General features: G+C 47.4%; 1 protein-coding gene across 4 annotated transcripts in view; it reads left to right on the top strand.

Annotated features, from left to right (window-relative positions):
• The window catches only part of ADAMTS17 (ADAM metallopeptidase with thrombospondin type 1 motif 17), a 385,992-nt gene that overhangs the window by 173,799 nt on the left and 185,566 nt on the right, over positions 1-26,627 (top strand). For all 4 annotated transcript variants that reach the window (XM_047766837.1, XM_047766834.1, XM_047766835.1 and 1 more), the window contains exon 8: positions 8,298-8,403. In XM_047766837.1, coding sequence (XP_047622793.1) covers positions 8,298-8,403 — 106 coding nt within the window. The remainder of the gene's footprint in view (positions 1-8,297; positions 8,404-26,627) is intronic.

The raw sequence follows: 26,627 nt of genomic DNA, 5'->3' as shown, positions 1-26,627 counted from the left end.
CTTCCAATTTATAAATCCTTGGGCAGGGGAGAGGGGATTGGCTGCTGTTTACACTTTTGCACTTCATTCACTCAACTTATCTTGTAGGAGCCACAGCTCCAGCCCAGGGCCCCTTGAGTTCTCCGTGGGCACTTGCTGTGTGCTCACCAGGAAGAGCATCTCATCCTGAAGCTCGAGATCCAGGAGGTGGCTGAGGAGCCCAGAGTGAGGGCATGTTTGTTCTATGTGGGAGTGTGCCTGGCACGCATGGTGTTTCCTGACTCTGACCGTAAGAACTCCCACTGCAAAGTAGAAGCTCCTGTGACATTGGAATTGGCTAATCGAGGTAGCCTGTGACCCCAAGTCTGCTGGGTGGCTCCCAGGTAGCAGGAAACCATAATGCATGTGGCACGGCTGGGCAGTTTCTTTGTATTAGCACATTCAGTGGTTGACTTGGTAACACCTCACCTCCCCACCTCACTCCCAGACCCATCCAGCCTTTCTCCCTTTTTGAGGGGCCAAGGGGAGCTCTCTGCACTGATGAACACATTGGTATGGGATCTTTTTTCTCTCACTCATGGTTTTGGTATTATATCTAAGAAGGCTTTGCCTCCCTCGATGTTGAAAAATATTTTTTTCTTCTTTCTTCTTGGAGTTTTATAGTTTTAGTTCTTGAGCTTAGGTCTACAATCCATTTGGAGTTTCTTTTTGCTAAAGACGGGGATCTGACCCATTCTTTTGCATGTGGGTATCCCTTTGTCTCAGCACCATTTGTTGGAAAGACTCCTTTCCCTCAATGAATGATCTTGGAGCCCTTGTCAAAGTGAATTGATGATAAACATGAAGGCTTACTTCCGGACTCTTAGTTCTGTTCAATTGATCCAACTGTATGCAGGTACCACACTGCTTTGATTACTCTCATTTTGTCTTAAGTTTTAAAAGAGCGTGTGAGTCCTTCAGCAATCAGACCTGAAGGTTCTTACCTTCACACTTAGGTCCATTTGCTGATTCATCCAACCTTGAGGAAGTTGCTGAGTTTTCACTTCATCAGTGTCCTTCTGGGTTAGATAGGTGTTGGGCAGCAAGAGCTTTTGATGTCAGTGGCAGCTTTTGCAGTGCCCCATGTTTTAGGAGCCATTGTCCCCTGCCATCTGTCCATGGTGTAGGGATAAAGACCTTGGCTAATTCATCCTCCTTCCTCTGTGACTGACCCCAAGGCAAGCAGGGAGGTAGGGATTCCTACTTGTGGTGGAATTGCTAAGACAAGGCCGGATTCAAGGGGGCTTATCCAGCTATGCTCCTAGGAGTTGGAGGCACTGAGCTGGGGCAAAAAAGCCACAGACAGGGCTGGTTTGGAAGCGGTGCTCCTCGGTCCCAAGCAGGGTGACCATGCCACCCTGGCCACCTCTCCTGCCCTTACCACCTCTTCAGATCCTTATCATAACGTTCTTTCCCAGTTTGTTAGAAGCTGTACTTGGCCTTCAGCATTTTGAGGCTCTGTCTATACTGTGCAAAACCCTTTAGGGGGTCCATGACTTATCTCAGAGAACCCAGAAGCAAAATTACAGAGGAGAAGGGCCTGGGTCAATTAAATAATTTAGGTAGTACAGAGTTAGGAAATAGAAGCAGGATATGTAGGAAATATAAGCTTAAATAAAAACCGAGGTTGCTTATTGCAACTAAGTCTTCATGTGCCTGATAGTAGAACATGCTTTTTTAGAACACAGACAATTTTCCTCATTTGCAGATTCTGCATTTGTGAATTCACCTGACTCATTAAAATTTCTTTGTAAACCAAAAATCAGTACTTGCAGCACTTTTGTGGTCATTTATAAGCATGTGCAGAGTGGTGAAATACTTGAGTCACCCAACAGGCACATTCCCAGAAGAGGTCAAACAAGGCAGTGTCCTGCCTTCTTGTTTCAGCTCTCATGCTGTGAACAAATGTCCTTTGCAAGGTCTATCTGGCACCATGTTTTTTGCATCTTTATGCGTTTTGTGATGATTTTGCTGTTTTGAATGGCCTCTAAGGATAGTGCTGAAGTGCTGCTTAATGTTTCGAAGCTCAGGAAGGCTGCCAAGTGCCTTGTGGGGAAAATACTAGATGAGCTTCAATAGGCCTAAATTATAGGACTCTTGGCCCTGAGTTCAGTGTTAATGAATCAATGATATATATTGAATCATGCTGCTTTAAACAGAAACACACATAAGGCAAAGTTGTGTATCAACTTTGACAAAGTGTCTTGTGTATCAACAGCTGACAAAATATGACCAGAGGCTCACAGGAACCAAACCCTGTATTTTCCCTAGGAGCAGAGGTTCTATATTCACAAATTCAGGGTTCAGAGTGGCTCCTTAGAATCTAACTACAGTGAATAAATATTGACTGGTGTTACTTTTCATTTGTTATGTCCTAGGCTCTAAGACTTTTGCTCCTAAATGCCACTCCCAAAGTCAAACCGTATTTCCAACCACTTAGTGAGTTGCCAAGGCCTTGTCCATGAGCCTGAACATGATACTCAATCTCAGCCATTGTGATCACCAGGAGAATGGGCGCAGGTTGCCTTCTTGTAATCAGTGGTATGGTGTGCCGGTAATAACCATGGTTGTGTCAGCTTGCTGAGCAGCTAGTGCGAGAAAGTTGACCATCTCAGAGGCAGAGCAGAAGATCTGAGTAATGGCCAACAGGGCCAACAGCTGTAAACTGTTTACACAGACAACTTGCTGGATAAACCAGAGTTTATACAGTTGGGTGTTGTTTACTCCCTAAATCTCGAAAGGATCATACGGTCAACTCTGACTTTGAATTATGGACTTACCCCACACAGTTTTCTACTGAAAAAGAAAATAATTAAACCTCCTCACCCAATTTGCTCCCCCAAATTGTGCGCCATCCAAGAAAAAGAAAAGAATGGAGGAATTTCTCTGGTGGCCTAGCAGCTAAGGATTCAGCATTGTCGCTGCTGTGGCTTGGGTTCAATCCCTGGCTTGGGAACTTATGCATGCTGTGGCCAAATAAATAAAACAATGGAGAAGAGAGAGTATCCATACTGAGTTGACTTGGCTGGGAATACGGCTTGGGGGCCCTAATGGATGTCATCTTCTTTGGGGGATGAGTTCAGTATACTCCAGGCATCAGAAGAACTCTTTACAGCCCTTCAGTACTTCAACTCGTGAAAGTGTATTTTGCAGAATTCCTGTTGTGGCTCACCAGGTTATGAACCTGGCATAGCATCCTTGAGGATGTGGGTTCGACCCCTAGCCTCGCTTTGTTGGTTAAGGATTTGGCATTGCTGAAAGCTGTGGCCTAGGTCACAGATGCACCCCAAATCTGGCGTTGCTGTGGCATCAGCTGGCACCTGCAGTTCCAATTCGACCCATAGCCTGGGAACGTTCATACACCATGGGTGTGGCCATAAAAAGAAAAAAAGAGAAGAGATGTATTTTGCTTCCCTAATCTGTGCCAGGGGCACAGTAGAGATGGACAGTGTTGACTGAACTTTCTTCACATCTGCTGCCTTGAGGGCTGTGCACTCAGAACCAAAATCCCAAAGGTTTTTTGTTGTTGTTGTTATTTCTCTTTTATCAGTCTCCCACCTGTGCCTCTGCTGTCACCTTGAATAATTGAAATATAACTGATACCTTTAACTTTCATAGCAAACACACATTCACTGAACTAGGTTTAAGCCAAAAAAAGAAAAAAATATATTAAAATCTGTAATGACTTCACCATGTCCTCAAGGTAGCTACTGTTAATCTGACTGCATATGACCCTTGAGTCTTTTTTATCTTTAGGGTTAAAGACATTTGGATTGAAACACATGAAACCCTTTCTGTATCCCACCCACAGCTCAGCATAAGCGCACGTTAAAGTTTTATGAAAATCTTCTAAATCCTCCAAGCATATTGTTGTTCTTGGTTACCAAAGCCTGGGAGAGGGAGGCCCAGGCTTTTGCCTGGAGGAGCGTGGGTGCCGGAGAAAGAGAGCCCCCCATTTGTACCCAAGTCTGGCCCTGATCAGCCACATAACCATAGGCTGGGCCTTCCTTTCCCTGTCTGTAAAGTGGGGCCAGTAATATCTTCCAAGTAAGGGAAGACCCAGCACGCAGAGCAGCACTTGCCCGTGAAGAGGATCCTAATGAATGCCAGTTGCCTCTCTGCTTCCTTTTGTTTCAAGGAGCTTCGCAAACATGTGGAGTTAATGTGTTTTTTTTGTGTTGTTTTTGTTTTTGTTTTTTTAATTTCAAAACTAAGTTATACTCTGATTTCTTTGGTGGAGAATTTTATGTCATGGAAGCCTGAAACCATTGCAAGCACCACTCCAACGCCTGAGAAATCCTTGCTCTCTCTGTGGGGAATTCCAGTTACATAAGGAGGTCTTTCCGGTTCCACAGCTTCAGCACAGACTTTAGCAGAACTTGTGTTTACAGACTTCATTTCTTTGATTAAAAAAAAAAAAATCACTGCAGAGGAAACTGGTTTTTCCTCATTTCTTGACAAGTGCCCAGGTGGGATTGGGCAGGGTTTCCAGGTCGGTGCCTTTGCAGCCAGAGGTGATGGGGTGTCTCTGTGTCTCCTCTCTAGACGGCTGTTTCTTTCCAGAAAACATTGAATAGTGCTGGCTTTGTTTTCTACTGCAGCTCCTGGCTTAGTTACCATTTATTCCCTGCAGCTCTTACTTTTACAACAACCTGGGATTCTCTCCAGACTTTGTTTTGCGAGTTCTAAGCATTTCCACACCGTGGCTCATAAACACTCGCTTGCTCCATTATCGGGGCCGTTTTCGTTTACATGTTTTGCATCACTCTTTATGACCTGGCTAGTCACTACTGGAATAAATCGTTAAAACCACTAGATCTTCATCCACCTTTGTGTGAGAGCATTTCTTCTAAAGAAACCGATGCTTTGTGTTGTATTCTCTGCACACGGGTGGAAAAAGAATTTTCCAGATGTAAACCAAGGTGTAGAAAAGACAAGTTTATTGAGGCAAGTGACATTGTTAACACAGTGGGCCGACTTCCTGATAATCAGGGGGAGCCAACTCTGGGTGCATGGTCCTGCCTGTTTTTATAGCCCAGAGACAAAGGAGTATGAGGAGTGATCTTGCCATATACCTGTTGACCTGTTGATTGGTTGAGGAAGAATGAGGTTTTTGGATACACTTGCTGATTGGTTGTGGTTGGGGGCATATGTTGCCCCTGTAGGGTCAGGGTAAGGAGTGGGCTACACACCTTTCCTAGTAGGGGACAGGAAGGAGTAGGCCAATTTGCTGGGGTGGGGAGGTCCTTAGGAACATTTTAACAATTACAGTGAGACAGGTGGGATGATAAGGGTCTGGCAATTTTTATCTCTGCTTTTTGAGTTTTATTTCCTTGAAGAAGCCTTGAAGTCCTACACTTTGTTTTTTAGTTAAAAACAACAACAACAACAACGGAGAAACAAAAATCATTTTCAGGAGTTCCCGTTGTGGCACAGTGGTTAACGAATCCAACTAGGAACCATTAGGTTTCAGGTTTGATCCCTGCCCTTGCTCAGTGGGTTAAGGATCTGGCGTTGCCGTGAGCTGTGGTGTAGGTTGCAGACGCAGCTCGGATCCCGAGTTGCTATGGCTCTGGTGTAGGCCAGTGGCTAAAGCTCCGATTAGACCCCTGGCCTGGGAACCTCCATATGCTGCGGCAGCGGCCCAAGAAATAGCAAAAAAGACAAAAAAAAAAAGAAAAGAAAAAATCATTTTCACCTTGGAAAAATAAAAATACATTATTGGAAGGCCCTCTACTTAGCTGTTCTTGCATGTGTTCCACCCAATTAGAGTGGAAACTCCTGAGCACCCATTCTAGGTGCTGAGTGCACCAAGGCCAGGGGCCCTGTTTCTGTGGCATTTAAATTCTGCTGCTTCATCAGGCGCTCTTGGGACAGTTAGCTTAGCGCGGCCAGCCTCAGATGTCTCCCTTTCCCCTTGGCAGACAACTCCCCTTTGATTGTGTCTGATTGATTCATTGACCCAGGAGGCGGGGCCCAGCTGGGTGTGCTTTTGAGCCTGTGCGTGTGTGCGCAGCATGCGGATGCCATCAGCATTCCACCTACTCACCGCTGGACTTGTTGCAGCAACCGCCAAAACATTTTTAAACAAAACCAGAATAATGACCTTGAAGGCACTGAAAAGCCAGATGGTGTCCTTTCTGGTGGTCATTTTCTTCCTTCCCGTAGTCTGCCTTTCTGGATTATGATGCCATGTGCAAAAAACACATCTTGAGGCCAAATAGCATTTCATTCTTTTCCCTTTTTTTCCCTTCTTTTTAAAAAAGAAAAAAAAAAATCTTCAACCTTGGCCAAGCATATTTCATGTTTCCAAATAAAAGTAGACACATGCTGTGGTGCCGGCCGGTGTTCTGCCTGTGAACTGAGTCCCAGAACCCCGCAGAGTTGGGTGTGCGAGCCGTCTATACTGGCAGGTTGGGGGGAGGGCCCTGTGTATGGCTGAGGGTGGCCCCAGTTTGATTGTCATGTCCGCAAACAGGATGTTTGTTGGTTTAGCTCTCCAGGAGCAAGGAGGTTCCTTCTTTTTTTTTTTTTTTTTTTTTTTTGGTCTTTTTACGGCTGCACTTGCAGCATATGGAGGTTCCCAGGCTAGAGGTCAAATCAGAGCTGTAGCTGCTGGCTTACACCACAGCCGCAGTAGCACAGGATCCAAGCCTCACCTGCGACCTATACCACAGCTCACGGCAATGCTGGATCCTTAACCCACTGAGCGAGGCCAAGGATAAAACCTGTGTGCTCATGTATACTAGTCAGCTTTGTTTCCACTGAGCCACGATGGGAACTCCGGTGGTTCGTTTTTAATCAGTGAATTCCTTACAATCATTTTCCTCTGCCAACTCCTTCCCTCCCAGCTCCTGTGCCTGCCGGGCCACTGCCAACTCCGGAGACACCTTGTGCACATTAGTGAAAGGGCAAGGTGTGTGGCCTGGTGGTGGATGGTGTCTGCAGGTGAAGAGCAGGTAGCCAAATACTTGCCCAGAGTTGGCAGTACACACCTGGCTGTGGGGCGGAGGGAGCCACAGCCAGCCCCACACCCCTTGTGAACTCACAGCAGGGGGGCAGTGAGCCCCCTCAAGTTGGTGACCTGCCAGCCCCCTGTTCATTTCCCAGGGCATATTGAGCAGTCAGATGCTATCACCACTCAAGTTCTATCTCCAGCCCTGGAGTTTGCGGTCTGTGGCCTCCCACCTTGGTTGAGAAGTGCCCTGGGGCAACTCAGATTGGATGGTGAGAGATGTCCTCCTGGGTACCAGGCTAAGAGGGAGCATGGACAGCTGCCTTGGGCAGTGTCAGCCTGGAGCCCAGGCCTGTGCCCATCTGGCTCTGGCCCCACACTTCACATTCACTTCTCTGCCAGAATAACCTTTCTCCCCTGGAAAAAGCCCTTCATCTAGCAGAGGTTGGCAGCCCCTTGTCCTCAGCACTCAGCCCCCTTGCTCACACCTTCCTTCTGAGTCTGGCTTGGGTTTCCTGTCTTAGGGAAGGTTGGGGCCTGGTCCTGTGTGTGCAGAGCTGAGCAGGTGGGCCCTGGGGCCCATCCCCCAGCCCCTCCTACCTCACCCCCTCCCCGTGGCCTCCAGACCATGCTCTCGCTTCTCTTCTTGTGGTCCCCCTGGGCCTGGGCTCCTTCTCTTTAGGGCTCCTGAAACATCCTTCTGACCCTACCTCACAACCTTCGTTGGCTGGTTCTCTGTGACCCCAGTGCTGGTCTAGGCTCCTGCCTGGAGCACATTGACCCTAGAGGGGTCAGTGGGGCAGGGATGGGGGTGAAGGAGAGAGGTGGGAAGGTTGAGGGAGCCCCCTCTTTCAGCTTTTCACACAGGTACTTTGCCTTGTTGACCTCACCTGGTCCTGGTCCCAGACACTAAAGGTGGGCAGTTCTGGCTCAGCATGCCAACACCAGATGCCAAGCCAGGTCACCTTGGGAACGTAACCTTTCCTCTCTGACCCCCCGGTTCCCTGTCGCCTCCATCTTGGATGACGAGGACTCTTCGATGCTGTGTGTAAACAGCTCAGCATGTCGTCTGACACGTATTAAAACCTGCTAGATAGATGATGGCGGTTGTTATTACTACCGTAATCATTACGAGGCAAATACAGAAGCACCATACACCAGCCAGTCCTCCACATGAGAGCTGGAACACCAGGTCCAGTTCCGTGGTTGTCCATCCCCGTTCGCCCCTCTTTTGATCGTGTGTGATGTTGACCGCGTGGATTTGCCCTGCAAGGTCAGGGCCGCCCACATTCTGAAGAGGATGTGTTTTGTGTCTCTGCTGCAGGAATTGCTTACTTAGGAGGTGTGTGCAGTGCTAAGAGGAAATGTGTGCTTGCCGAGGACAATGGCCTCAATTTGGCCTTTACCATCGCTCATGAGCTGGGCCACAAGTAAGTATCAGACTCTGCATTGTTCTGCCTCTGAATGCTTTTTCTGAATACCTTTTTTTTTTTTTTTCTCACTCAGATTGTGTTAAGTTCTAAAACAGTGCTGGTGAATGCCTATGCCTCCTCAAAGTAAGGACCTAGGCCAGCACGCCTGGGTCCCAACCCTTTAAGAAAGCCAAGAAATTACTGTACAGGCTCTGAGAACCAAAATGCTCATTGGATGTTTGTGTCTGTTTTTAAAGCACACCCGAAATGGAAAAAGGTTTTTTTCCTCCAAGTGTCATCTTGAGTTGCATCCTCTTTCCCAGATCAGCATAATCTTTGATTCGCTCTACATACATTATTCAAATAATGGGATTTCTCTTTGTGCTATTGAATTTCTGTTTTCTTTTCAACCAGTTTCCAGGTCCACCTTTCTGAAGGTAGAATGTCAGTGTCTTAGTTTCAGATAATTATCAGCTACTGTCTTTGCACATAGAAATTCTTCCCTTGAGGAAGAGAGAAACACAGAACCTTAGAGCCAAAAAATTATGTGGGGAGCATCTAAGGCAGCCTCTTGGGTTTGTAGATGAGGAAGCAGAAGGTCAGAGGGATTGACTGGCTGGCCCAAGGTTGAGATCACCTTCAGAAAGTCTCAGGTGGCAGGAAGCCAGCTGACTCTCACACTGAAGCCCAAGGCTTCACTTTTCTCCTGGAGCAGGTGTCTGTTTTATGTTTCTCTGAAGGCAAAATTGTGATATGACTGCTTAAGGACTTTAAATAAGTAAATTGAGGAGGCCAGAGCATGTACAACAATGTGAAAATTTATATTGGACTGGAGAGAACAAAATTAAATGGAAATCTAGTTCTTGGGAAAAAATATATATTGTAAAGGTTTTCTAGTGCCCTAGATAGTCAAATGCCTAGAGCCCTGAATGTGAACCCAACCTTCTGCAAGAGTAGGAGCAAAGTATAAGGAATGTAAAAGCAGCTCTTTTCCCCTAATATTAGCCATATCTGTGGCTAGTTTTTTGTTTGTTTGGTTGGTTGGTTGGTTTTTTGTTTTGGCTTGTTTTGTTTCTCTGGTGCCATTTGAATATTTTTCACTCCTGTGGGTAGGTTTGCTAGTTGACTTTTCTATACCCATTGGCTTATTGGCTTATTGATGTGAGTACAGTGAATGTTAATAAACGTATGTGTATTTCCTGGGATTAAGGAGGAAATAACATGTTATTAGCCAAGAGAAGCAAGGTGAGCAGTTATTTCTAAGTATACATTTATTTCATCCCGACAATATTTTTAGCAATTTTATCAGAATATAGTTGACCTACAGAATTGTGTTAATTTCAGGAGTACAGCAAAGTAAATCGGTTATACATATACCCATGCCTTTTCAGATTCTTTTCCCATCTGTTATTACACAGTATTGAGTAAATTTCCCTGTGCTTATACGTAGGTCCTTGTTACCCCATCTTGACAGTATTTTTGAAATACTGATAACATTTTGCCCATACTATTTTGCCTACACTACTAAAAGTTAATTTTTCAAATGAATTTTAGTGAAATCTGTATTCGTATCTCAGATTTATTAAGGAAAAACACCAAAAAATCCATGCCCAAGAGTGGTTGCTGAAAGAAAAGTGTGCAAAAGCATGGCTTTGGCAAACATCTTCTTGCTCATCAGCCATTGTAGTACCTCCGAAGCAGCTACCTAACAGCTGGGAGAATGCAGAGTTGTCGAAGCATTTCCCAATGCGCAGGTCCTGCGGACCTTTGAAGAGATGTATTTCTATGAACTGCCACATTCCATGGCAGCGGTCACCCCTGCATGTGAACACACATGTGCCTTCTGTTTGCCTTGGATGATGAGAACACAGGGCTCCATTCCCCCTCCACCCACCCATCCCCCACACCCCGACGACCTGTGTGATTGTGCTCAGTCAGACACTGGCGTCTTAACCCAGGAGGTCTGCAGAGATAAATGATTAGATTCAGTCATACTTCAGTAGCCTTTAGCTGCAGTCTGTTTAGAACTTCTTGGAGGACTCTTTATAGCTCGCTATTGAACTCTAATTACCAGCAAAACAAGCACCTTAATTTTAATCGAAACCAGTAAACCCTGCTAGCCTTTGGTCCTGTCCCTAGATGGGTGATTGTGGTTTTCCCAGAGAAGTCTGTTGTCTCTGATTATTCGAGAGCTTTGGGGAGCACCTTCTGGATGATGAAGGCCCAGTCTCCCTATCAATAAGCCTCACTGCTCCCCCAGCTCAGAGTAGCTGGTGAGGCTGTGCGGAGGCTTAGGGGGTAGGGGGGTGGGGCAGCCTGTACTCCCAGGAAAGCCACTGGCCAGGCTGCTTCAGGAATTCAACCCTGGAAGCTGGTCCGTGTTTTAGGATAGAAAAGAGTGATTTAACTCCATGTTCCTTACATATGTGAACTGAGATGGAACTGATGCTGTTCTCAGTGGACCCGAGCCCCTGGTCCATACTCTCTAACAGAATTTCTTGGTGAAAGTTTTAGAGGATAATAAAGAGCACCTCTATTCCCCTCACAACAGTCCCAGACTATTGAATACTGAGAAATGAAACATCTCTTCTGAAGGATGCTGTGTGCCTTTGCACGTGGGGTGTGGGTGTGCCCTGGGCCCCAGATACCTCCTGTGAGGAACAAGGTGAGTACCTATCCTCAGATCCCAGTGTTTGGAGAAAAAGTCATTTCCCACAGGAGCTACACATTCTGTTTATCAGCCAATGAGAACGGCATAAGTTAACATGATTTCCTTTTTGCTTTGGCTTTTGGAAAACAGAAAGCAAAGTGAAAGGCTGATTTTTAATATTTAACTCATTGGAATCCTGGAATTGTAATTTTTGCCCTCTTTCCAACATCTCTTTGTATGCATGGTTTTCTTTCAAATATCGTAGTTCAAAAATAATTTGGGGAGTTCCCACTGTGGCTCGGTGGGTTAAGAACCCTGCTAGTATCCATGAGGATGTGGGTTTGATCCCTGGCCTCAGCAGATTAAGGATCCAGTGTTGTCATAGGCTGCGGCATAAATCACAGATGTGGCTCAGATCTGGCATTGCTGTGGCTGTGGCATAGACTGGAAGCTGTAGCTCCCATTTGACCTGTAGCCAGGGAACTTCCATTTAGTACAGATATAGCCCTAAAAAGAGAAAAAAAAAATTAATTTGGTGTTGTGAACTGGCTGTAGTCCAATTTGGAATAAAATACGTTCTAAATTATGAATTAAATGAAAAATTCTTCTGGTAAGGTCAATAATGCTGCTTTGGACCTAAGTTAACAACAAAGTAATGATGTTTAGGTCAAATCAGATTTCATTTATTAAGCACCTACTCTGTACCAGGTACTGTGTTAGAAGGTGTGCATTTATTATATTTGAATCAGTCCTATGAGACAGGTATTACTAGCCTTTACTTTATAGATTAGGAAACTTGTATTACTTTTTAAAAGAAGATTTTTAGGAGTTCCCGTCGTGGCTCAGTGGTTAACAAATCTGACTAGGAACCATGAGGTTACAGGTTCGATCCCTGGCCTTGCTCAGTGGGTTAAAGATCTGGCGTTATCATGAGCTGTGGCGCAGGTTGCAGACGAAGCTCAGATTCTGCGTTGCTGTGGCTATTGCAGCTGTAGCTCCAATCTGACCCCTAGTCTGGGAATTTCCATAGGCCGTGGGTATAGCCCTAAAAAGACAAAAAAAAAAAAAAAGGAGTTCCCACTGTGGTACAGTGGGTTAAGAATCTGACTTCAGCAGCTCTGGTCACTGCAGAGGCATGGGTTCTATCTCCGGCCCCACACAATTGGTTAAGGGTTAAGGATCCCGCATTGACATGGGTTGCAGTTGCAGCTCAGATTCAGTCCCTGGGCTGGGAACTTCCATGTGGCACAGGCACGGCCATTAAAAAATAATAACAAGGATCCAAATTATAAAAGATAGATGATAAAGAAGAGAACTTGTTAAATGTCAAAAAAACCAAGATACCTGCCGTTTGCCAGCAGCCAAGGCAGAGAGAACCAAAAAGGCATGGATGGTATAGCTGGCAGAACAGAGCCAGTCTGTCTTCCCGAGGGATTTCGCTAGGAAACTCAAGTACTATAGATGAGATGGGCAGCTTTCTGATGATCTACCTTGATAAAGAAGTAGGGCAGAAAAGACTCCAGCCCTGGCTCTGGACAGTTACGGAAGGATCTGCAATTCGTGATGGGACTTTTGGGGAAACTCTGGGCAGGGGCTGGCCTGTGTTCCTGCTTGTAGGATGAGTGGGATCTGGGCAGCAGCTGTGCCGACAGCAGCTTTTGGGGTTTTAAATGAGTACCCATGACCTTCCCTGTCTTCCCGCCCATGAAAGCCTGCCTCTAGGCAGCTCCTCCTACCTTTTGGTTCTCCCAGTACCGAGACATGTGGTGTGAGCTTTGGAGGGCAGCTCTCTGCCTATCTTGTTGTGGTAGCTTGAGAAACCCAGCTGAAAATGAAGCTGTTTTTGTGCCTTTCTTCATCCTGTGGTGACCATGAGAATGTGACGGTCCTGCGATGAGAAGATGTCTCTCTGACGTTGGCAGGCCATAACCTGCCAGCTGTTATTGGTTATGATGGAATTGGTAATGTGGGGGAAACAGCTCAGCTGGCCCAACTCTGTCCAGGTTTTTTCCCTCAGGAAACCGGGGTGCCTTGTGGAGGACCTCTGTGTCCAAGATGTTTATCACTATTTGGTTTTAAAGAGAAAGAGGGAGAATGCAAAGCTTTGGTTTCTCTCAGGCAAGCTCATAATTTTGAGGCTCAATCTTGATTGCTCATGGGAAGAACTCCCCTCTGATGAGGGTTAAGAGTTCAAGTCCATACCAACTGCCTATGAGAAAAATAAAAACCAAAGTCAAGTGACACCCTAATGATCAAGGAGGGCATTGGTAGTGGCATTGGCATAGCATTAAAATGACTGTGTGTAATACATCTCTTGGATTTTTAGAGTATGTTGTTTGCTATGATTTGGAAGTTTTACTGTAAGAGAGAAAGTAAACAGTTCTATTGGTTAGAGGGAGTTCCCGTCCTGCCTCAGCGGAAACGAATCTGACTGGTATCCATGAGGACACAGGTTTGATCCCTGGCCTCCCTCAGTGGGTTAAGGATCTGGCATTGCCGTGAGCTGTGGTGTAGGTTGCAGACAAGACTTGGATCTGGTGTTGCTGTGACTGTGGTGTAGGCTGGTGGCTACAGCTCTGATTTGACCCCTAGCCTGGGAATTTCTGTATGCCGTGGGTGCAGCCCTAAAAATAAAATAAAATTGGTTAGAGTGCCTTTCGTTTGGGGAAAGTTGGTCTAAGAGGAGTGATTAGGGAGACATTTGATTGACAAGAGCTCTTCCTAGTGCAGTCAGAGGCCAGGAGGGCACAGAACCAAGTCTCAGTCGGACATTTGGGGCCTGGGGAACTTGGAACACTCTGCACGCAGTCTGTTTTTCAGTCAGGTAAAATAGCTCCCAGGAAGCGTCTAAACACAAGGGCCTATGGGAGGCACTGAGAGGGGGGAGCAAATCCATTTAGTGCATACTTGGCCACCCACTCAGAAAAACAAAGAGCTTTCCCTCGCAGAAACTAATCTCTGCTTCTGTTGGATTTAGGAGGCTCTGTTAGATAAGCCTGAGCCTGATCAATGCCCACCTTACAGAGTTAGTCCAAACCACGTGACCTCTCCAACCCACTTAGGTCTATAGAAAGGTGCTTCACATAGGCCCCCAAGCCACGCTCTGTGGTCAGACCCTTGCTTCCTGTACTAAGGATGGGCCTCTCCCCACCTGCCCTTTCTGGGGTTTTTCCTTACTTCCACATGCTCTTTTTTTTTTTTTTTTTCTTTTTAAAAAAAAAATTTTTATTGTTATTTCCCCAATACAATTTTTTTTCTACTGTACAGCGTGGTGATCCAGTTACACATACATGTATACATTCTTTTTTCTCCCATTATCATGCTCTATCATAAGTGACTAGGCATAGTTCTCATCCACATGCTCTTTCTTGGGTCTTTCCGTTCTGGACTTCACCTCTCCACCTGTGGCCTCTGAGAAATGCTGTCTTTGTGGAAGCTTGGGAACCCAGCAGAGGTGACATGAGGGCCACGCTTCACAGAGAAGCCTCTGAGACATTTGGAAGTGCCAGCAGCCAAGGCCAAATCAGTGAAACCACACCCTCCAGGGGAACGAGCCTGGGAGGGCTCTCCAGGACCCACCAGGTGTAGCAGCCATGCATGAAGTCATAGATGTTTTCCCCTTGCTTTCAGCCTCATCTGCTGTCTTGCTTCTGTCTCTAGCTCCCCTGCCCCATCCCTGCAGGCCACCCTCAGGGTTGAGCCCGTGTGATGCCGGATATGGTCCTGCTCTCCTGGCTCACTCTCTGTCACCCCAAATTCCATGCTTTTTTGTCTCCTCCCTAGTGCTGCACCAGGCAGAATACCACCCATGAGTCAGGTGTGGCAAAGCCCAGCATTCTTGCAGGCTGCCATCTCAGTCTTGTCATCTCTCACCTGATACCTCCTGGGAGACCTCTCAGTGGAAGGAGAGGAGCAGAGGGTGGGGGACAGGCCAGGCCCACGGGAGACTCCCCCCATCAAGGGCCAAGGTACCCAGTACCTGGATGCTCCTAAGTGAGGGGAACCCAGGGCTGAGGTTTAGGGATATGGACGCTCTGGCAGTCAGAAGCTGTGCTTGGTGATACCTGTGCCCCTGCAGACACACAGTGATAGTTGGACTCGGCTATAGCAGTGAAGGATGTCCCACTGACTGGGGCACAGCTGGGCTCTGAGACCTGCACAAACACCCCTCAGTTCCTGGAACCAGGCCTGCCATTGTGGAAGTGCTGCTCTGGCACAAAGGAAGAATCATTCCCCTGCTCAGTCCTATGAGGACAGAGGGTCGTGGGAGGCTGCCTTGTATCCTCAAGTGATAAGTGGGATGCCCAGCACAGGCAGGTCACAGGAGAAGCTTGATATCCTTTGATAAAGACACTGCAAAAGGTAGACTCCAGGAACTCTGGATGTTTCCAGCTAGAAAGGGACAATTGTGCAGATGAGTATAGACATGGGAAGGATGTTCCACTGACATGTGCCTGGGGACACGTCAGCCTGGAATGCCGCATGGAACACACACCAAGTCTAATCCCAGGAGATTGTGGCGTATGGGCAGGGGGTGGGCAGGTGTCTTGGGAGCAGAGAGAAAGAGGACACAACAACTGTTCTGGGGGAAATGTCCTCATAACTGGAGTCAACACCATTCAAACTGAAAAGCATTGTCTCAGTCCCAGAACAGGAAGCAGGGAAAGCCATTATTCAGATGTGTGAAGAGAGGGCAGTGTTTGCGATTTGTGTTAAGAGTGAGCTGCCAGTGTGGTGCAGGGGGGATGCGAGGGCACTCGGGGAGGGGGATATGAGCGGACAGGTGGCCCCCAGCGGATAGCCGGGCAGTCCTCTGCCTGGGTGCTCAACCCCCCAGGGGGCCCAATACAGACCTCAGAGGGGCCGGCCTAATGAGGAAGGTGCAGTGGAGAGAGGGTTTCTGCAAATGTCATAACTGGGGAGAAATCCCAGGGTTAGGGCCGGTGTTCTTTGGTTCTAACTGGAATTAGGGTGGCCTTTCTTGCAGGAGGGAGAGGGTAGCGCCGTTCCCCCAGAGGTCTGCAGGAAGGCAGGTGTCATGGGGCTGGCTCCAGGTCAGGCAAGTCCCATGCTGGCTTTTCATATGGACTCCCCACCACCACCCCTGGCTCCCTGGGCCTTACTCTTCATCCCTACTCAGCTCCCGTGGCCTTCTGCAGCTTCTCCTCCCAGATGGAAGCCTAATTGTGGTGCTGGTGGTCCTCGGGGCTCTCGTGGTTCATGTGGAGGTGCTAGGAGTGATTCGTGAGTACCGTTTCCTTGGCACTTGGCTCCTGGATCAAAGTCGATGTGTGAGCTTTCCTGGGAACAGCTGTCTTATTCTAAATTCCAGAGTGGTATCAAGCACCCAAGCCTCATCTACTTTTATGATTTTTTTTTTTTAATAAAAAGTGCTACTGAAAATCTCAGGGTCTGACATTAATTTACAAGCATCCTCTTCTTCATGTTGGATGAGATAGAATGACCTGTGACTTAGGAGGACTGCAGGGCAGCAGAGGCTCTGTCTTTCCTTTTTCTCCTCCCCCCTCCACCCCAGACAAATAAAAGCAGAATTTCCTCCTGACCCCCTCCCAGATGGGAGATTTCGAATGGGAGTTGCAGTGTCCAGAACAGCAGGGAATTGTTGTCACTGATGGTTCTATTTAAATGGCTTCTCTGCCCTAAGGAGTGATTTCTCACTGCCCGGCATTGAGGGGCTTGCAGGGGAGTTATCATGATCTCCTTGGGGTCTTAGCCTTGACTCAGATCACATGTGAGAAGAAAACAAGTCTCCAATTTGCTTGGAAAGCTCGGAGCTGCTGTCCTTAAGAGGACCTTGACCACAGTGTTTCCAAATCTGCCCAGGCCAAGCCTGAGAGGGCAGGCAAACAAAGGGGAAAACATTCAAAGCTCTTCAGTAAGCGGACAGATGTGTCCCCACCTGCATTCTGAGCGGGCCAGTCAGAGCAGCTATTGGCTGGGTGTTATCGCCGTGATGGGAAATCCAGCTGGATCTGGGGCGTCTGCTGCTCCCAGAGTTTCGTTACTGTAATAGGGAAGGTTCCACATGCTGTGGGGGTGTTTGTCTCAACCACAGGAATTCTTTGCATTTAATTATGGTGGATTTCCTTACCTGAAATGAGGTTGTCTGAGATGGTGTTTGAGGAGATGGGGTGGGGGGAGTTGAGTTTGGCTGGAGAGCCATATTCTGAATTCCCCTCAGAACTTCCGCACATTACAGACTCTTCCAGGAATTAGACAAGATCCAATTTTCTCTTCAGATTACCAGAGCTGCTGGCAGCTTCCCCTAAGTGGCTCTTCTCAAGGTTCTCAGAGCTGGAAGGGCCGTCCCAAGTCATCTCAGCCTCACTTTGCAGACGGCCTCCCTTTCCACAGCTCTGAGCGGCCAAGCGAGACTCAGACCAGTGCCTCAGGCCGTAGTGTGGTGCCTTTTATACAATTGAACTGCACTGGTGCTGAGGCCAGGCCCTCCCAGGGTGGCTCTCCTCTTAAGGGGATTTACTCACCTTTCTTGGAAAGACAGCTTTGGCTTACCTGGCTGGGGTTTTTTAAGTACCCTGGGAAGTGGGAGGTGGTGATAGGATGCAAATTTCTCCACTGAGGACGTGCTGTGCCCTGTTAGGGACTAAATGTTCATGTCCAGCAGATTCATGTTGAAACCTCATCCCCACTGTGATGTGCTTGGAGGTGGGGCCTTTGAGGTCATTAGCACAGAAGGATGGAGCCCTTGTGAGTGGTATTAGTGCCCTTATGAGAAGAGGCTGGAGAGCTCCCGGGCTCTCTCTCTGCCATGTGAGGACACAAGGAAAAAGCAGCCTCTGCAGCCAAGAAAGCACCCTCACCGGAACCCCACTGTGCTGGCACCCTGAGCTTGGATATCCTGCCTCTGCAACTGTGAGAAATAAATGTCTGTGGCTGATAAGCCACCTCGTTTACAGTACTACGTTATGACTCACACATGCCCGCGTTCTCCCAAATTGGTATTTTTTTTCATGCCTGAAATCTTTGTTCATCATTGCCACTGCTGATGGAAAATTCTGAAGACCTGAGGGTAGTTGCACATTCTCAAGCCCCTGGGAACTTTTCCACCAGCCTGGTCATTCTAGAAAAGAGCCCTCCTCTCCTTGTCCATTTTTAGGCACTGAGGACATACTCCCTCTTTGCCTGGAGGTGGTAGTTTTGCCAGATGACAGCCATGGCCAACAGGACCCAGGAGCCATGATATCAGGAACTTTGCCACTGACATCCAAGCCGAGTACATTAGCTGCCAGGTACTTGTGTGAGGATCTCGAAACGGCCTCTCTTGGAGAAAACATAAATAAGCAGGTGGATGTAGAATGTGGGAGCATGGAATTTTCCTAGCAAGTCACTTGGAAGCATGACACCGGCATTCCCCATGTTGGTTGTGGCCACACTGGTATTGAGAAGGGGCAGGTGTTACATGAGCCTGTGATTCACTGATGCTGTTATCAGGAGCAGGGAGAGGATGAGAAGGTCGTGGCTTGGTCAGTTCTGAACTGAGTCAGCAAAAGTCTTGGGGTTGTCAAAGTTCCTGGAGAGGTTGATGCTGGGCCAGATCTGAAGCCCCAGGAAAAGCTAGGAAGCATTAGTGGGGGTGGACCCAAGCCTACACCAGGGCCACAGCCTCCCCAGCTTATGACCAGGTAGGTTGTTAAAGAGGAGGGGGCAGAGGGACAGTGGTGTCTTTCAGAGTCAGACTTGACAAAGTGTCCTCCCACACCAAGGACATGGTGGGTCTAATAGGACCCCTGCCTCAGGGCAGCTTCAGGCACAGTGAGGACCAAACGACAGGACAGGTCAGACAATGTCCCCCAAGCCACATGCAGCCTGGTTTCTGGTCAGAGGAGTCTTCCAGGTAGGAGCACATGTTTCCTGGGTAAGTGACACCGACCAGGCCTGCCGTTGGCTGTGTTGGTGGCTCAGCGTGGGGGAACACCTGGATGAACTGAGGACCTGTTTCTCCTTGTGACTGATGCTCTGCCATCACCAGGAGGTGGCAGAAACTGTTCCTGCAGCAGGAGAGTGCTCCCACGGAGGGAAAGGCGGCCGGCCGGGAGCTGGCTGCCTGGACCACAGAAAGCTTGGCTTCCACAGCAGAGCCAGCACCCAGAACCCCTCCTTTCCTGCCCCGTCCCCTGCGCCAACCTGAACTGCCCTACTCACTGTTATCCCCTGGAGCTCCCCGTCCTGGGTCCAGTTCAGAATCTGGCAAAGATGGAGGCAGCTCTCATGATGAGTGCACAGGGACTGTGTGGAAAAACACACTATGACCGCAACCAGCACCTGGCCCTCCAGATGTGACCCCAGGACCAGACAGCAGCATATCCCCTGTGAGCCTGTTAGAAACTCAGGGTCCAAGCCCACCTGAGAGATTCCTGTGCATGTGATTCTTTGAAACGAACTGTTAGAGCATGTCAGAGTAGTAGTTCTACCAAGTCACCTTAGTGCAGTGGTTCCTGGCCGTGTTGTACCTGTGTGTGTGCCCATGTGTGTGCAAATATATACACACAGTTGTATATATACATGGAGTTGAAGGGAAGAATTCTTTCTCTCTCATTTTTAAGTGTTTTGTTTGTTTGTTTGGTTTTGTGGGAGAGTTTTTAAGGTAGCTTTCTTGCCTGACTTTGGGATCTTTCTTGCGGCCCCTTCTCAGGCGCCTGTATGGCACGGGCAGGCCCCACAGGATGTGAGTAGTTTCCAGAACTGGATGCTGGGTTTCCATTCTGCTTCTGCTCTAGCATGGAGAGAACCTTTCCATGTAGACACATGGTTGGTTAAAAGAGACCCCACTCTAGTCTAAACATTTAACTTAATGCATCGTAAAATCTGGTAAATTTTTGGCTGAACTCCAGAATGTCAAACTCATGGATACTGACAAACCTATTTAGGAGCAGACTGGGTGAGTAGAATTTGGTTTGCTTGTGAGATGGGCAGATCCCTTGAAGAAAATGGAAGGAAGCAGCAGGACTGAAACCATGAACAAAAGTGTCAGACACTCCCCAGCAGTCCCCAAGCAGTGGTCTTTGACATCCCCCAGGGCAGTTCAGATCCTTGGCCTAAGGTCTTGAAATGCTGGCATTCCTGACTTGCCCCCTCCAGTCTCCCTTTCAGTTTTTGGGGTTTATTGTTTTTTTTTTAATTTTTTGTCTTTTTAGGGCCACACCATGGCATATGGAGGTTCCCAGGCTAGGGGTCCAATCGGAGTTGTAGCTGCCAGCCTACACCATAGGCCACAGCCATAGCAACACTGTATCCGAGCCGCATCTGCTCATGGCAATGCCGGATCCTTAACCCACTGAGAGAAGCCAGGGATTGAACCCACGTCCTCATGGATGCTGGCTGGGTTCATTAACCACTGAGCCACGACGGGAACTCCACCCTTTCAGTTTTTATTTTCCTTTTGGAGGCAGAAGATGGCATGTGTGTGACAGATGTGTTTCCCAAGGGCGGCTTCCTCTCAGCCTTGCTGCCAGTGACCTGGGTGTGTAGCATGCATCCCAGGTGGCCCCGTTGGTAGAATTACCCAGTGGGCAAGTCTGCCTCTTGATTTCCTTTTATCTGCTATTCAAAGCATTAGTTTCTTTTCCACATTTGCTGACTACCCAAGGTCTGGAAGCCCAGGGCAGCCTCCAAATGCTATGTGGAAACTGCTGGGATATGAGAGTTTAGAGTGAGCCTCAGTCCAGCATGAGTTGAATCGCATGGCCCTTGAAGTTGGTCTGCCCTTGGGACTTAACTCTGGTGATGGCCTGGCGTTGGTCTTCAGGACTTTTTCTCTGGTCCTTGCAAGGTAGTTACAAAAAGGCACATCCTTGTTGGGGGAAAAAAAAAAACCTGGCTCAGGGAAGAAAATGTTGAGGGCTGTTTTCCAAAGTAGAAAGAAAGTTAAAAAGCCCTCCAAAGTGATCCTGTTTTCAAACTTGTAGATTTACAGAGGGTTGTAAAGATACTCTTTTGAAGACCGAGAGCTCATTGCGTTTTGAAAAGCCAGCCCCAAGGGATGCTGCTTTTGTCACTCAGTTGCCCTTTTGCTTGGCTCACACTTCATGGCGGGACTGCCCAGCAAGCCCCACCCCCCACAACCCTGGTCCTTGCGCACCCCTTATAGGTTGTATGTTACACCCTGTACCCGTAGGAATTGAAGACCCAGATAATGGAGGAGGTGGTAAGAGATCATCCACATGATTTGGGCTCCCGGCCCAGACTGAGAGAACCTGCTTGCAGACGAGAGGGCCAGCAGCTTTGATAACCATGGAGGAGTAATGAAGAAAAGCAAGGAGGGCTAAAGACTAAAACAGGCACATGTCATCTTGCAAAGGGAAATAAGACAGATGGCATACATTTTAGACTTATTAATATTGCATGTAAGAAAGATTCCAGAATGGCTCATCAAACATAATTGGTGAGTGCTCAGAATTGAAAAGGGCAATCCTAGAAGTCAGTCAAGAATCTACTGACATGTCACAGCTCAGCAGAGCATGTGGAGGTAGAGGATGTACATTTCACCAATGTTTCTGCAGAACTCTTCACACTCCAGTGGAAAATATGGGAGACTGTGGGCTGGATACCGCTGCAGCTGAGTGAACTTATAACTTGAACCTTACTCAAAACATGAGTATCAGTAGGGAGATATCTACTTGGGAGAAAGGCTCACTGATTTAACATTTCCATCGGGAGTTGTACAGGGACAGGGGACTCATGCTCATCAGACATTGAGATGGTACAGGAGAATAGAGTGCAGAAATTCATAGTCTGGGAAGCTCCTGACCACCTGAGAAAGTGGCCAAATGCAGCAATTCATGATGTTCCCCAATCCTATGATATTATTATTATTTGCATTTTATAAAGAGAAGAGCGAGGCCCAGGAACACTCCACTGGTAAGTGGCAGAATCAGGCCTCAAGCCCTTTGTAAGGGTTGAAGTCTGTGCATTAACTATATGCCTTACAGCTTTCCAGATTTTTTTTTCTTTTTTCTTTCTTTTTTTTTTTTTTTTTTTTTTGCCACAGACACAGTGTGTGGAAGTTCCCAGGTCAAGGATTGAATCCTTGCAGCAATGCCAGGTTCTTAACCCACTGCACTGCAGGGGAACTGCCTTAGGTGATATTTAATATGAGTTAAATCCCAGATGAATCAGATGTAATGCACAGGGTGATGGAAATATGGTGCTTTTTTTTTTCCCGGTTTTTAAAGTTTTATTGAACTATAGTTGATTTCCAATGTTGTGATAATTTCTGATATGCAACAAAGTGATTCAGTTATATATAGACACACATTCATTTTCTTTTTCAGATTCTTTTACCATATAGGTTATTGCAGAATATTGGGTCGAGTTACCTGTGCTATATAGTAAGTCCCCATTAGCCAGTCATTATGTATACCTTGGTGTGCATATGCCAATCCCAGACCCCCAGTCCACCCCTCCCACCCCCGCATGTCCCCTTTGGAAACCATAAATTTGTTTGCAAAGTCTGTGAGTCTGTTTATGTTGTACAAATAAGTTCATTTGCATCCTTTTTTTAGATTCCACATATAGGTGATATTGTATGATGTTTGCCTTTCTCTGATTTACTTCACTTAGTGTGATAATCTCTAGATCCCTCCATGTTCCTGCAGATGACATTATTTCATTCTTTTTATAGCTGAGTAGTATTCAATGGTATATATGTACCACATCTTCTTTATCCATTTCTCTATAGATGGACATTTAGGTTGCTTCCATGTCTTGGCTATTGCAAATAGTACTTCTTTGAACATTGGGGTGCATTTATGGTTTTCTCTGGATAGATGCCCAGGAGTGGGATTGCTGGGTCATGTGGTGGTTCTATTTTTAGTATTTTTGAGGAAATTCCATACCGTTTTCCATAGTGGTTGTACCAGTTACACTCCCACCAACAGTTTAGGAGGGTTCCCCTTTCTCAACACCTTCTCCAGCATTTGTTGGGAAACGTGGTTAATGGCAGCATGTTTAAAAAGATCTCAGTCCCTGCCAGCCAACACATCTGTCTCTACTTCTGTGGTCTACTCCATTGACAGACATTACTAATCAATTCCAGAACTGCTTTCCACTGAGTTCCAGTTCAGAATCCTCTCTAATTCTACAGCAGCCAATAGATTAAGATTGGCACAAGAAAAGAAACTGATTTCCCATATGTAAGAGGTTATGGTTAACCACATACTCATAAAACCAGTGCATTCTTAGGCCCCATTAACAGGAGCCTCATCTCCAGAAATGGAGAAGGCAGGGGTAGCTTGGCTCTGCCCTTCAGAGGCTGAGTGGCACCAGCAGTCTCAGATTAAGGATTGGGAGGTCTGTTTCCGTGAAGACCACAGGAGCTAGGACCATGCCCGTATGAAAGCAAAGGGGGTGACAAAGGAAACAGCTGGAAGAACTGAGTGTCTTTATGTTGAAGAGTTGGGCTGGGGACACAAGTTCTTGAGAGCACATTAGAGGCTGCCAGGCACCAGGGTTCTGTGCTCAGCCCCTGATGGCAGAGCAAAAACCAGTGTGCTCAAGACATGGGGAAAGAGGTTTCAACTCAGTGGAAGGAAGAAAGTTGTTAAAACTCAAGCTCATTGGAAACACACAAGGCAGTGTTGGTGTCCTCCCCTGGGGAGGACAGAGCCAGCCCCTTCCAGCCAGGGGGGTGAAGGAGAGATTCTTGGAGGGTAAGGAAGGTTGAGCTGATCTCTGAGCTCATATCAGACCCTGTGACCCCTGCACAACATAGAGGACAAAAAAGACCCAGGGCAATGCTTGCAGCGCAGATATATCCCCGCTGAACAGTAGCCAGTCTAAGGTTTATTATATAAGCTTATTTTCAGTGTTTTACATCTGTTAGTTCATTCAGCCTTCCCAACCATCATGTGGGGTAAGTGCTGCTATTCTCCCCATTGGGCAGGTAAGGAAACAGGCTCAGAGAGGTGAACAACTCACCATAGCCTGGAGCTTCTAGGTAACGAGATCAGGATTATCTTACTATAATGTTATGGAGCCTTTGGAAGTAGCCTGTTTGTTGTAGAGTGGAAAGTGCAGGGCAGTCGACTCTGTACAAGGGCATGTTGAGAGTCTGCAGAAGGGAGGCAGGAGGGCATAGTGGGCACTTTGGAAGGAGTCTGTGTTGGGAGGAGTATTAGTGTGTAGCTGGTGAAGGAGGGGAGGGTAAGGAGGGCCATGGGACAAGGAGGAGGATGAGCCAAGGACACAGCGGGATAGGATGTAGGGCTCAGCAGGAAGTGACTATGACAGGAGCACAGGGAGGGCTCATCTGATGGTGGCAGTGAATGCTTGATGGATGGAGAGAAGGTGGTGACAGTACTGAGAGGGAGGAGCTCTGCTAGAGACTATATCCTGGCACCTGAGTAGCCAGGACCATCCAGGTACACAGGGAGAAGGAGGGACCCTAGGGCACAGGCTTCTGACCCCAGCCTGCAGCTTTAGTTCAGGTCCTCAAGGAGTAAATCTTGAAGGTAGCTTTGCTGCAGGTTAAGCAAGTTGCTTAGTCTCCCTGTGCTCCAGTTTCCCTGTCTGTATAGTGGGCACACTGACTCAACTTCTGCCTGTTCCTCACCTTTAAATGCAACCAAATACCTTGGAAATTATTCAGCAGACAGCAATAACAGGTCTATGAAAGCTGGAAAGAAAGAGAAAGACTGGCTGGGGACTTTAGGGCCTGAGGAATGACAGTATGATGGGTTCCATGGCTTTATTTTTATCTCCCTTATATCCTGGACCAGGTACCTAGACCGTCAACAAACATAGAACAGCCTGACTGATGGACTAGTAAAGGCAAAGCCCGGCAGAGACCTTGTGGGGAACCCCTTGTCCCCACCCCACATGCAGGATGCGTTGGGCTGGCTGACCTGCCTCCCACTGCAACAGAAAACCCCAGTCCACCTCAGCTCCTGCCCCATAGCTGGGACCCAGCAGGCACTTGAGTCTGCCCGTGGCAGCAGCAAAGCCCAGTGTCTCCCTGCCCTCCTCCCAGTGGCACAAGGAGACCCAAGCCAACAAGCTTCTCCCTCCCAGGCTCCTCCTCACAGAAGGAGGAGTGCCTCCCATCCCACAGATGTCACCAGTAGGTGATGAACAGGAGCCCACAGAACACTCACCAAGACAGTTGGCAATGAGGGCAGATGCCAGCCAGGATGCAGAGGAACCAGGCCATTTATGCATTGCCTGTGGGAAAGTGGAATAGTATGGCTGCTCTGGAAAACAGTTCTTTTTCAACAAAGACCCAGTAGTTGCATTCATGGGCATGTATCCAAGAGAATAAAAACTTACATTTACCCAGAATCTTGTACATGAAGGTTGATAGCACATTTAGTAATAATAGCCCAACACTTGAAACTCCTCAGTATCTTCCACTGGGTGAACAAACTGATACATCCGTACCATGGAATACTACTTTGCCATAAAAATGGACAGTTTAGGGAAACACCCAGCCACTTGAGTGGACTTCCAGGGAATGATAGTGAAAATAGCCAGTCCCAGAGTTTGGCACAGCAGGTTAAGAATTCAATAGTTGCAGAGGTGTGGGTTTGATCCCTGGCCTGGCACAGTGGGTTAAAGGATCTGGTGTAGGTTGCAGCTGTGGCCTGGATTCAATCCCTGGCCTAGGAACTTCCATTTAAAAAAAAATAAAAAAAGGAGTTCCTGTTATGATTCAGCAATAGCAAACCCAACTAGTATCCATGGGGACATGGGTTCAATCCCTGGCTTTGCTCAGTGGTTTAAGGATTGGGTGTTGCAGTGAGCTGTGGTGTAGGTTGCAGATGCAGCTCAGATGCAGCATTGTGGCAGTGGCGTAGCCCAGCAGCTGTAGCTCTGATTCAACCCCTCGCCTAGGAGCATCCATATGCCACAGGTGCAGCCCTAAAAAGACCAAAAAAAAAAAAAAAAAGAAAAAAAAAGTCCTGAATGGATGCATGCTGCATGACTCCATTTATGTGACATTCATGATGTGACAGTGTAACAGTGATAGGGCAGATCAGTGGTTGCTAGGGGTTAAGGGATGGGGGGAAGATGGATATGGCCATAAAGTCTTAGGGTGATGCTGTAACTTCTTGATTGTGGTTGTGAATACAGGGAGCAGCACATTTGATAAAACTGTCGAGAACCAGACAAACACATACACACACACACACACACACACACAGTGTATATGTAACTGGTGAGATCTGAATAAATGCTATGGGCTGTAAAGTATGCACCCTCTAGTTTTGATGTTGGACTTTAGTTATTATGCAAGATATTACCCTTAGGGGAGGCTGATGGGAGTTACATAGAATACCCCTGTATTTTTCTTTGCAGCTTCCTATGCGTCTATAATTATTGCAAAATTAAAAGTTTAAGAGAGAGAGTGCCTTGAGGGTCTTCTGAAAATGCAGATGTTCCTACCACACCTCACACCAGTTAAGTCAGGATTTCTGCAGGTGGGATTCAGGCATCCAGATTTTTCTGATCTCCCTTTGGTGATTTGAACACACAGCCAAGTTTGAGGGCCTGTCCTCTTCCGTGTGAGCAGCTGTTTTCATCCTCCTGGTTGTCATAGTTACAGCCGCAGGAGCAG

This window comes from Phacochoerus africanus, chromosome 2 (assembly GCF_016906955.1).
Source record: "Phacochoerus africanus isolate WHEZ1 chromosome 2, ROS_Pafr_v1, whole genome shotgun sequence".
NCBI classification, from domain to species: Eukaryota; Metazoa; Chordata; class Mammalia; order Artiodactyla; family Suidae; genus Phacochoerus; species Phacochoerus africanus.
The sequence above is the reverse complement of the archived record's forward strand: the minus strand, read 5'-3'. Positions and strand labels throughout refer to the sequence as shown.